At 44.2% G+C, this 12,520-nt stretch overlaps 1 protein-coding gene across 3 annotated transcripts in view; it reads left to right on the top strand.

Moving 5' to 3' along the window:
• Positions 1 to 11,325, top strand: part of LOC118399190 (histone-lysine N-methyltransferase 2B-like) — a 65,487-nt gene extending 54,162 nt beyond the window's left edge. For all 3 annotated transcript variants that reach the window (XM_035795058.2, XM_035795057.2, XM_035795059.2), the window contains exons 25-37: positions 83 to 200; positions 1,682 to 1,760; positions 1,990 to 2,153; positions 2,392 to 2,550; positions 2,789 to 5,234; positions 5,390 to 5,497; positions 6,536 to 6,669; positions 6,839 to 6,970; positions 7,194 to 7,446; positions 7,648 to 7,761; positions 7,865 to 7,948; positions 8,080 to 8,209; positions 8,500 to 11,325. In XM_035795058.2, the coding sequence (XP_035650951.1) occupies positions 83 to 200; positions 1,682 to 1,760; positions 1,990 to 2,153; positions 2,392 to 2,550; positions 2,789 to 5,234; positions 5,390 to 5,497; positions 6,536 to 6,669; positions 6,839 to 6,970; positions 7,194 to 7,446; positions 7,648 to 7,761; positions 7,865 to 7,948; positions 8,080 to 8,209; positions 8,500 to 8,775 (4,197 nt within the window). In that variant the 3' untranslated portion in view covers positions 8,776 to 11,325. The remainder of the gene's footprint in view (positions 1 to 82; positions 201 to 1,681; positions 1,761 to 1,989; positions 2,154 to 2,391; positions 2,551 to 2,788; positions 5,235 to 5,389; positions 5,498 to 6,535; positions 6,670 to 6,838; positions 6,971 to 7,193; positions 7,447 to 7,647; positions 7,762 to 7,864; positions 7,949 to 8,079; positions 8,210 to 8,499) is intronic.
• The last annotated feature ends 1,195 nt before the right edge of the window (positions 11,326 to 12,520 follow it).

Below are 12,520 nucleotides of genomic sequence, written 5' to 3'. Positions count from 1 at the left end.
CCAATGTTATGTCTCAGGACACACACACACACACACACACACCTACTGCACAGGAGTTACACCCGTTTCCCCTCTTCTCCAGATGGTGTCTGGGAATGGGTTTGAAGTTCTCCGGCGGGTCTACGTGGACTTCGAAGGGATCAGCCTCCGTAGGAAGTTTCTGACTGGCCTGGAACCAGAGTCTATAAATATGACCATCGGTGTGTATGGTACATCCCCAACGGCACCCTATTCCCTATGTAGTGCAGTACTTTTAACCCTTTACGCTTGTGGGAATTGGCCTATATGGATGGGGATAAATTGTAATATTTTTTACTTGCTGAAGAAATATGGAAAGCATATGCATATCCATGGTAGCAATTAAAAGGGAACAGTTTGGATATTATGGGCAAATTATTAGACTAAAGGTGAGAACACAACAGTTCACCTCACACAAGACTGAATCCAAACGTTACACTGTTAATTTTATGTGCATTTTACATTTATTGTACTTTTCGCCACATTTGTTGATAACAAAATCTGAAAATACTATGGATACATTCAGTAACTTAATATGAATATTCTTGAAAAATGTGGGTTAGGTTCAATTTACTAAGGAACTGTGTACACTTTGGAGGTGTGGCCACTTGGAGATACCAGTTTGACCTCACTCAAACCCGTGGCATTTTTTTTTGTACAAGACAAAAAAAAATGCCACGGTTTTGAATGAGGTCAAACTGGTATCTCCAAGTGGCCACACCTCCAAAGTGTACACAGTTCCTTAGTAAATTCAAGGCACATTTATGACTTAAAGAAGAGTCTTCAACTATAACGTGCTTTTGTGAGCTCTCCTAGCTGTGCCGTTGAGGAACTATAACACTTGTTTTGTTTGGAACACAGCTCTGCATCCCTGCCATCACACAGTTACTGTTGTTTATCCAAAAACGGTCAATTTATAAATTGCCATCTGGGTCAGGTGGGCATCATTTGAAAGCTTGTTCTGTTACCAACATGACTAGCTAGATCTTGGTGTTAAGCTTTCACAAGGCAACTCAGAGAAGCAGCACATTACAGAAAACGTCTCATTTGGTTAAGGACCACCCAGGGTAAAACACCATGTCATCTTGTAACTATACATCAAACATAAGTGATCGTAAACGTTGACTCTGTAAATTACATGAGTTTTGTATGGAAATGCGAAGTGCACATTTAAGACTTGCTTTGTATGACACAAAAAAACGGTATTTATTATAATCCTCTACGTCTCACCTTTCAAAGCAGATAGTCCTCTTAATTTAGAGCAAAACCCCTTGTTGCACGCAGTGCTCAAGTTCAGAACTGCTGTCAAGTCAAAAACCTGTAAAGCGGAGACCCTGAGCTCTGGCGTATAGCATGGAACTGTGTAGCCACTGCATTCCAATGTAGGAACATAAAAGTGTCCAAATCTGCCGTTGTCAACCCGTATACGGGTATGAGTGTAAAGGGTTAACAAGAGCCCGGGGCTCTGGTCAAAAGTAGTGCACTACATAGGGAATAGGGTGCCATTGGGAACAAAGCCTCCCTGCTTTTTATTTTGAAGGTGCGCGACCCATATGCTCTAAAAGTATGGCCAGTAAAGGGATTTATATTACCGCCAACAATCATTCCCCTTTTTACATGTGAAACCCTCTGAAACCACCCATCTGTCTCCTTCTATATCCAGGCTCTCTGCAGATTAACAGGCTGGGTGTGCTGACTGAACTATCAGCCAATGGAGCGAGGTTGTGTCCTGTGGGCTATCAGTAAGTGAACAATAATCCACGTGACCAGACATCGACAGCATCCATTTTGATTCCTGTTGAATAATCAATTTCTGAACGATTTAATCAGGGTTGTCATTGTCTAATTTAATATACTGTTAATATAAGAAATTTGTAGGATAGCTTCCCTCGAGTTCATTTTAGAATATTGTGTTTATATATTTTACTTTACTCACCTTTTTCCTCTTCTCCTTCCTCTTCCTCCGTCCAGGTGCTCTCGGCTGTACTGGAGCACAGTGGACCCTCGTCGGCGCTGTAAGTACACCTTTAAGGTGACAGAGGTGTGTTCTCCACTCGAAGAGAAGCCAGGGGAACCACTGTGGTGGGACCAGGAGGAGAACCGAACCATAGCCCACAGCCCCAGCTACTATCAAGGTCAGGAAACCCATACCTGCCCCTATCTGGTAGTAGGGTGGAGCACTTCAATGGAAAACCTTGATGTTCCCGATTTTATATTTGTTTATGTTCTATTGAAATAAATAACGGAAGGATAAGTATAACAACTTAAGTACATGGGGATCATACAGTCTTTTCTATTGATAAGGGACAATCCACTAATTCTCAAAATGGACTCATCAAAGTAAATAATGCTCCTTTCTTGTTCCTTGACCAGAAATGGAGATTCCAGAGGCTGTGTTGAGTCCTCCACCCATTGAGGTATCTCCCAGCACCACCCAGTCTCCCCTGAAACAGGAGACTGGGGCCAAAACCCCTGGTTACTCACAAACCAGGAGACCAGCAGGAGGAACATCTCGACCTCTTCCCTCCCCAGGTAACACCACTCCCTTAGACATTAAGTTTGATATTAATACCAGTTTATATTAGTTTCATATCTAAATAATTTAAAAGTTAAATATATGCTTTATTGAGGAAAGATTTTACTCGATATGATGTCTTACCTAGCAACCTTACATTGAATAAACAAAGTCCCTTAGGATAAGAGAGTTTGCTAAATAATTTTAATATCACTTTTCTGCCATGACACTGACTGGTCATCCTCTTCTCTCTAGGGAGTGCCATGTCCAAATCCCACCACATCTTGACTCTCAGAGACCTGGACGATACCCGCCGGCCGCGTCGCCTGTCTCTGAGCTGCCACTCAGGGGACTCCTCCTCCCCCACCGACGTCCTCGCGGGACCAATGACACTCCGTTCAGGGGGCACCCTCCACCCCAGGTCCCTCCCCTTCAGTTCCCCTCCCAGAACCAACGAAAACCTCCTGAGTTCCCCTCGGCAAGTACGACCTCTTGCTGGCTCCTCCAGCTGGGGTTCCCCTCCCTTGTCCCCCTCCAGTCTTACCCACCCTTTCTCCCTGCGGCCTGGCGCCGCCGGCAGCCCCCCCTCCAACCTCCATCTGGCCATCCGCCACTCCTCCAGGATCAGACAGCCATTCAAAATCCGAACTCCAGTGTCCGCTGAGGTGCCACAGTACTTCTTAGCTTCGTCCGAGCCAGAGAAAGCAGAGGTGGCGCCCTCAAACGGGATCACATTGACAACAAATAACATGGAGGAAGACACAGACGTCAGCCCCCTGATATCGGATCAGGACTTGCCCTTCACAACATTCGAAGTGGCGGACGCAGACGTTGCGGTGGCCTCTGTGCTAAATGCCAAACTGGAGTTTGACGAGGCCTTGCTGAACGAGACTGTGGCGCTTCACTGTGGAGGGTCCCATACAGGTGGAGGAGATATGGAAGAGGAGGAGGCACTAGTGGAGGAGACCCAGACTCAGGGTAGGGACAATATGGACGCCAACAAGGCCTCAGTATTCACCAAAGACATGGCCTCTAAAGATGATCTGGAGAACGGTTCCTCAGACGAAGACATGGATCACTACTTGAAGTTCTCTCGTACGGTGGTGGTGTGCGAAGCCTCCAAGGACTCAGGGCAGGAAGGTCTCCCTCTCACCCCACCACTTCCTACGTCTCAGTCCATTGCTCAGCTTGACGGAGCGGATAATGGCTCTGAGAGTGACTCGAGTGAGGCTACTGGCGATCAGGAAGAAACTCAGGAAGAGGGGAAGAGTGAGGAAGCTCAGGGGGCTGACAGTCAAGAAGTGTTTGAAACCTGTGACCCAAATAGCGACATGATGTCTTTTGAAGAGGAGGTTCTGATGGACTCTGACCAAACGGAATCCCAGAATGAGGTTCTTCTGGACCCAAGTAGTGGCCATTTTGTTTCAGCTGACGACGGCACCAGAGTGTACCTGGCCAATAATAAAAAAACAGCTCTTGATGACAGCGATAGCGACAGCTCTGGCTCCTCTACAGATTCTCTCTTTGGAGTGGACGACGAAATGGGAGACCCAGACTTCGAGCCGGAACCCAAACCCAAACCCAACCCAAAACATCTTGTAAAAACCATCAAAGTCATGCAACGCCCTAGTCCTGTGAGCATGAAAACTATTCCTCCTAAACCCACACCAACACAGAAGAAAATCATCAGGGTGTCCCTACCTTCTGCACCTGCTCTGCCTCTGAATGTCGCCTCCTCTTCCCCACCCATCATTGTTCGAAGCGTTCCAAGGACAGTCCCCTCCACCGCTTTTCCGACCCCGTTTGTAATAAACGGCATGAACTCTATACCCTTCCAGACAGGGGCCACTAGGGGCAGAGCTATCGCCATCCGCCTGGCCACCCCCAGACAAGAAGTTCAGCAGCAGCTGACGGCCACTATTCTGTCTGGTGCCTCCAACTCAGCCCCGTCCCCGCAAGTTCTGCTAGTCAACCGTCAAGGTCAGATTCTAATGAAAGATCCAAATACCAACACTTTCCAGACGGTCAGCACCAGTTCTCCGTCCTACAGCCGCATCAGCCAGATCGCCAAAATGATCCACAGCAGTGGTGCCCTGCCACGGGCAGTTCCCCAGGTTGTGGTCGTACCCTCTACGTCAACACCCTCACCACGGACAGCAGTCTTCCATAGTTCACATCTCATCACCACTAACAGAAACAACACCACCACATCAACCACCATCTCTAACAGAAACATCACACCAGCAAGCAACACCAACCTCCTGATCAGGGCCCCACAGAGTTTGCATGATGGGCGAGTGCTGGTCCAAGCCATGCCCGTGATGAGTGGGGCAAAACCAGTGGGGGTCAAGTGCGTCTCTTTGCCTGGCAACCAGGCCCAAGCTATTTTAGACAGAGCCATGGCTACTCATCGCGAGCCCTCTCGGATACGGCCTAATATCCTCAGGGTGAGCCCATCTCAGCTGAGCCCATCCCAGTTTCAGGTCCACCCCTTCCTCAACAAACTCCAGTCCCCTGTAGCCATTTCTGCCGCTCCTGGACAGATGCTCCGTCACGAGCCGGCCATCGTACCCGAGTCTCAGTCCCAGGTCCGCGTTAAGAGAGTGTCCTCCGTCGCTGAGCGTCCCGGCAAGAAGAAATGCAAGACTGATTTCCTCCCGCAGTTGCCCTCTAGTGACGTGGATGACCTAGATGGCAGCAGGTAAGGCAGAGTACCATATCTACGATATGAGATTTATTGTTTCTTCTTTAACTTTTTAATGTTTGAACCCTGAATGCACTACACATTTTCCAATTTGGACAATTAATTGATTGATAGATTTTTACAGACTAAGAGTCACTGTTTTCTTCACACAGAAATAGTGGTGTTCGAATCAAAGCCCCAACAATGAAAGATGTGCTGGATCTGGACCAGGAGAAGGTTGAGCTCAAGGTCATCCCACCACCACAACCTGAGAATATCAGGTTAGTTTCTTCTCAGATGTAACCATAGCAAGATGGATGCAAGAAATACACACTGCAAGGTTCATTTTAAATCCCTCTAATAATGTTATAATGCGTAGGTACGGATCACCGGTCACTGTGAAGGAAAAGTACAGCTAGACTAACCCGTTCCCTCTGGGATTTTTATTCCTTCCCTCAATATTAGTTTTTCTCCCTGAATATCAAAATTGTATTAATCCATTCCCTCAATTTATTCATTTGTCTCCCCTGCAGATTCGAGCACATGTCCTTATCATGAATTGATCAGAGTTCATTGAATTCTACTTCAATCTGGGCTTGAAATGAATCTAATCTAAGTTTATTAGTTGCGTACACATATTTGCAGATGCTATTTTCTTCTTGTTTGAATATGTTATTGAGAACCTCACTCTTTCACTGCCTTTTTAGTCTATACTCCGGCAGAGTTCGTTTGCTACTTATCCTATCCTGACATCGCAACAAATCAAATAGCTATCAGTTTTAGTTACGAACATAGATGGTTCAAATCGGCTCTGGCTCTATCTGTGCCTGGTTGCTTAAGTCGCTATACAGCTATAGCGAGCAAGATGCCTAGCTAGCAGCTAAATTAGTTAGTCACACATACGCATGCAAACACACACACGCAGCAGCATGTTTCTGAATTTCTGGGAAAGGAGTGGAGAGGGCGACAGAATGCCGATTCAGAGGACAATTACATGATTGAGGGAACAAATTCCTAAATTAAGGGAATGGATTAATAAAATTGAGGGAATTACTTTTTATATTGAGGGAACTAATGAAAAAACATATTAGCCTAGCTGTTATTTTTGTCTCCACCATGACCCATAAGGGTAGTCTTTTTATTAATACAAAAAAATCTGCCGTCTTTTGACTTCAGTCGGTCCGCCATCACATTTCTTTTTTGGAATGACTCAACCCAGATGAGCACCCCTTTCCATAGAAAGGCACATCAATATCTAAACTCTTTTACACCTTAGTTTTAATTCATATAACACCATGTCTGTGTGTCTTGTCTTATAGACCCCCTCCCATACCTCAGATGGAGCGTCAGCCCAACAGCAGCACCACTCAGAGTAGCAGCAACATCCATGGGAAAACCCATGTGTGGGTCAGCGCACGCCATGGAGATCTCTCTGAATGGGGCCCCTACTCAGGTGGGCAACCTTGAGCGGTTATACATATGATTATTTAATATTTACCCCCATTCAACCAAAACCCATATTTAAAAAGTGTGTTATGAATGATAAAAAAAAATATTTATAATTTCTGATAAATAAAATCTGACTTAACCTTCCTATTCTTAACACACTTAAAACCGCTCAGGTTTTAGCTCAGACGAGGACATGCCGCCACCTAAACAGGACAAGACCATGTTCGCCCACAGAAACCAGCCCCACCTGCGCTTTGAAATCACCAGCGACGACGGCTTCCATGTACAGGCAGACAGCATAGAGGGTGAGAATCTCAGCCTAACTAAGGAAACACTAGCTGTAACTTACATAGGTGTAGCTATTCCTTTTTGTATATAAAAGCGTTCTCTATGCAGAATCTGTTTGTACTGGCTTTTAACTCCAAGACTAGGCTTAGTCTGAGTCCAGTAAAACGACCCTATGCAGTATCATTCTAATACTTTCTCATTCATATAATTTTCTTTCTTTCTTGCCTCTCCCTCCCTCAGTGGCATGGCGAGCGGTGATTGACGGCGTCCTGGAGGCCCGAGCAGGGTTCCACCTGAAGGCGTTGCCCCTCGGCGGGGTGAGCGGGGCGCGCGTTCTGGGCCTGCTCCACGACGCTGTCATCTTCCTACTGGAGCAGCTGCAGGGCGCCGCAGGATGCAAGCAACACCGCTTTCGCTTCCACCGCTACGACACCCCTGACGACGAGCTGCCCATCAACCCCAGTGGCTGCGCCCGCGCCGAGGTCTACTCACGGTAAGAACCAAGCACTGATGTCTGTGGTTATAATAGGTATGTTGAGGACCGAGCCATCTCGCCATCCCTTAATAGAATGTAGAAGTGATTTATAGTTTGAAGCTTGCTGTCAGATTTGTAAAGTCATTGAATCTGAATGTGGTAGAATCCTACATCTCCTGCATTTAAACAAATTCCCTCTCTGCCCATGTCCCCTCACAGGAAGTCAACCTTCGACATGTTCAACTTCTTGGCATCTCAACACAGACAGCTGCCTGACATCATGTCGACGCCATGTGACGAGGAGGATGATGACTTCCCACTGAAATCCACCAGGTTAGACAACTCCACAATTACCATTGAGTTTATGCTGTCATTTAATTGTTCTGAGGGAGAGAAGTTCTAACCTACTGGATTCTCCCATGTTCCCATCTCATAGACGAGCCACCAGCACAGAGCTTCCCATGGCCATGCGCTTCAGACACCTGGAGAAGACCTCCAAGGAAGCAGTGGGGGTTTACAGGTCACTAAGAAACTATTTTTTTAAACGTTCTGATATTATTACTATTATGATTACTTAGTTTTTTAGGGTAAAATACTTCATACTTACTATTTTTCTTTTTCACTCTATATTTGATCTTTTCCTTATCCTAGGTCTGAAATTCATGGACGCGGTCTCTTCTGCAAGAGGAACATTGAGGCAGGGGAGATGGTGATCGAGTACGCAGGCAACGTCATCCGTGCTGTTCTGACAGACAAGAAAGAGAAATACTATGACAGCAAGGTTGGTCAACAACAATCAATGGAGCGATCATACAGGGGGAAATACATTTGAGAAAATACACCAATGCAAAATATACAGCAATGCATCAAATTTCATTCAGTAACTAAGTATATTTGTACCATTCGCAATGATACATTTTAATCTACGCACTTAGATTTTTAACTTGCATTCATGGTGTGCAGCTTTTAGTGTGTGTCTTTTGTGTATTGGTGTTTTAATAGCTGGTGCAAACATTTCCCGTTTGGGTTTTCAATAAAGTACTATCTAAAACCCTCTCATCTCCTCGTCAGGGCATCGGCTGTTACATGTTCCGCATTGATGACTTCGATGTGGTCGACGCCACCATGCACGGCAACGCCGCCCGTTTCATCAACCACTCGTGCGAGCCCAACTGCTATTCACGCGTCATCCTCGTGGACAGCCACAAGCACATCGTCATCTTCGCCCTGCGTAAGATCTACCGCGGCGAGGAGCTCACCTACGACTACAAGTTCCCCATTGAGGATGATGGCAGCAAGCTGCACTGCAACTGTGCCGCCAGGCGCTGCCGCCGTTTCCTCAACTAAAAGACCAGCCAAACACACCACGTTGGAGGAGTACTTGAATTCATAGAGGAATATGGACCAGGAGACGAGGGAAAATGCAATGATATGGCGATAGGAGTGTTGCCAATAAGTACTGATGAATTGGAGCCTCCTCCGTAGTTAGTTTAATTTAAAGTCTGACTGATATAACGCATTTTAATTTAAAGACTGACTGGTGGACATTTTTGGGTTCTTTCCTACAGCAGGGTTTCCCAAACTCGGTCCTGGGGCCCCCTGGATGCACGTTTTGGTTTTTGCCCTTGCACTACACTGCTGATTGAAATAATCAAAGCTTCATGATGAGTTGGATATTTTAATCAGCTGTGTAGTGCTAGGGCAAAAAAGGAAATGTGCACCCAGGGGGAGCCCCAGGACCGAGTTTGGAAACACCCTGTCCTAGAGGGCTTCTTGAGCCGCTCCCTCTGTCGCAGAAACCAAAAAAGGCGCCTAATGATACAACACGTTTGTGGTATGAAGAGCTATCAGTGTTTGTGAGACAAAATGTCTACAGCTACAGGCATTTATTCTAGGCCTGCAAGCAACCCAGTTGATTCAGACCTCAGTAATTTTGTACACTGGTAACATTACGCAATCTCATGGTCAACTCGCTTGGTTTGTCTACGTTCTTGACTCAGTCGCCAATGGCCTCTAATAAAAATGGAGCTGAACATCCCACAGTTGTGGTGCTGATCACTTGGACCAGAGATGTGGTTGGTTATGTACTTCATTTCAGTTGTTTCTCAACAGTCAATTACTCTGTTTTAAAGAGGAATTCCATGTTATTGTAGCTATGACAATAGAAGGCTACATTCAAGTGGAGGCAACTGATTTTAGCACCTTATTTTCCATGGTCATAAGCGCAAGCATTGCTGTACATAAAAGGCAATGCGGACCTGTAAATTGGACGAAGAAAAGCCTGTTTTATTTTTTTACTTTGACCCAAGCCACCTCCAGTATACATTTTTAGAGCAGCTATATTTTAATTGTCCATTTCGATATTATGGAGACCATTATAACAGTCTGCATCCCAAATTCCCTACATAGTGCACTACTTTTGTCCAGGACCCATAGGGGAAAAAGGTGACGTACAAGACCAAACTCTTATGAGCATGGGGCAAGTTCAGATTGTTGCTCTTTTATGAAGGTGCTGATGAAAACTACCCAAAAGGTTTGCTTTTCACCTATGTTTTTAATGAAATCCCTACATGATTAAAGGTACACTCAGCAAAATGACGTTGCCACGAATAGCAAGACTTCAATCTAACAAAGTGTCTGCACATGTGCGCACAAGTTCAGTTCACAAGGTTACAGCGTGTTAGCAAGGGCACCAAAACAGTGACGAAAGTTGAACCTCGTTTTTAAGTGTTCTAGTTGTTGCGGAAATTCACCCACTATGCTGTTTATTTTCTGCATCTACATCATATCGCTGAGTCTACCTTTTAAACATGTTCTTCACTCATTTCTCCCCTGTACTTGAAATTAGAATGTCATGCTTTAGATCTGTGAAAACATATCTTGTGACGCACCCCTCTAGAAAGAAATAATGAAACATGTTTTTAGTCTGCCAGGTATACTTTTTTTTTTGTGCCGTTTTGTTCATGATCTTCCAGACTTTAATATTGGGGAAAGTAATATGGTTTGGGGTGAGGGAAAAAAATGCTTTGATAGTACTCTACTCCCTTCCTATCATTTTACAACCCAATTTGTATATGTATTGTTGTATATTGGTATAAATGAATAATCAAAATGCTAATGAAAATAAATAAATATGTGTTGTCAAATATTAACCTGGTTTATATTCGCTACTGAACACCCACTAATTTTAAACAGGGGCATGAAACTTACAGTACAATACCTGGTCGAAGCCTATGTTCAGTTAGTCGTCCTTTATCTTCTCTGTTTTCCCCTTCTACTTACCTGACAGTGACACTCCTCTCCCCTGTCTCTTGCGGGTGTACTACCTCTGTGGCTCACCATGACATAAACGAGAAAAGATAATGACTGTTACAGTAACTACTTCAGCCAGTGCTTGAGGTGCTGGAACTCAGTTTCTGTTTGTTCCAGCCCAAGTCAAAGCATTGACTGTAGCATACCACTTAGAATGCATGGCCAATCCGGCTTCGTTTTAAGTGATATGCTAATATGGATATTGTAACTTGCTCTTGGTTTCCAACTGGTGCTGTGCTGGCTCGAATGTGCCACCCAATTTAGGGCACTGAGCTGGCTGTGCATGCATCAAAGGACAATCTACATGTTTTGGATTTTAGTTGGGGTTTGGAGGGGTCTCTGCCCCAGAGTAATGAATAAATGCAGTTTGTGTTATTTCTGTAGGATTATTTAAATATTTAAAATAAAAATGAATCTCTCATTGCGTGTTGAACATGGTTCTGTTACCTTGGCACAAAGCAAACTTTGTCTGTACATAGTTGTATACAACATTTCTAAACCTGTTACATCTTTTCTACGCACTTTTTATTTTATTCTTGATGTTCTTGGCTTAATAAAGATCTTGAAAGGTTTGAAGAAATGTTACTGAGGGATTTGTTTTTGATTCGATTCAATAGAACTTTAAATGATTGTTATAAGCTCTACTCTCTGTCTTGATGTACACTTTGTGATTGTGTTAGGTAACATGGTGGGGTTGGGGGAGAAATTAGTGAGAGCATGATTGAGCTCACAGTGCACCAGATAAGACAGGCTGACCCTAGCCCCCTGGTACGTACAAGCTGTTGCAGCATACATACTGGGGACTGAAACTGGGGTCGTGAGACACCGTAGTTCACCAGTAGTCAGTAATGCGTTGATTAATTGACTGGCTGTTTTGACACTTTAGTGTACTTCAAAATGTGGTTGAGCATCAGCAGTTTCTCTTGTTTTGTCACTGATAGTCACTCAATTAGCCATGTCAGCTAACCATTTTTAGATTGGTAAATGAATCTATCCAGTTACCTAAACTTCTAGTAATCATGGCTGAATACCAACCCAGGGGCCCTGACCTCCAGGGTGCCCAGGGGCCCTGACCTCCAGGGGGCCCCCATTGATTTTGTTAGTCACTCTCACTCAGATATCATTAAGGTGACATAAGCAGTGGTGTAAAAATGATCCAATTATCATACTTGAGTAAAAGTTAAGGGTAACACTTTACTTGACATGTCATTTGACATAAAAGCTGACAACTTGTCATTGTAATGACATATTTAGACCTGTTGTGGCATATTTGTGTTATTTTATGGCTGTTATGACACCTACATAAATGTCAAAACATTCCATTACACCACAGCCTACGTGTTAACAGTATGTTTGTTAACTTTTTTATTTTATTGACCATACACATTGCTGTCAGACATGTGCCTGCCCCAATGCTCTGTTGCTGATGAATGCAGGAGAAGCCACCCTCTTTTTTTAAACTTTTTTTAATTTTTTTAACTAATGACTGATATAAGGGCATGTATATGATAACCCTATCTGGCTTATATGATTGGTCATATTTTTTTTATTTGTATTTTTTATTTCACCTTTATTTAACCAGTTAGGCTAGTTGAGAACAAGAACACTGAAAAGTATCTAGACATTATCTCAAATTTCTTTTAGACAAAAATGTGGTTTCCACCAAGGAGATTTGTATAAACCTTCTCCAACATTTGCAACATTGTTTCAATATTCAAATTCGATCTCCAGCTGTCCCATAGTAATAAACGTAACGGGAGTCGGGACGAGACAGACAGTT

Source organism: Oncorhynchus keta, chromosome 20 (assembly GCF_023373465.1).
Source record: "Oncorhynchus keta strain PuntledgeMale-10-30-2019 chromosome 20, Oket_V2, whole genome shotgun sequence".
NCBI classification, from domain to species: Eukaryota; Metazoa; Chordata; class Actinopteri; order Salmoniformes; family Salmonidae; genus Oncorhynchus; species Oncorhynchus keta.
The sequence above is the reverse complement of the archived record's forward strand: the minus strand, read 5'-3'. Positions and strand labels throughout refer to the sequence as shown.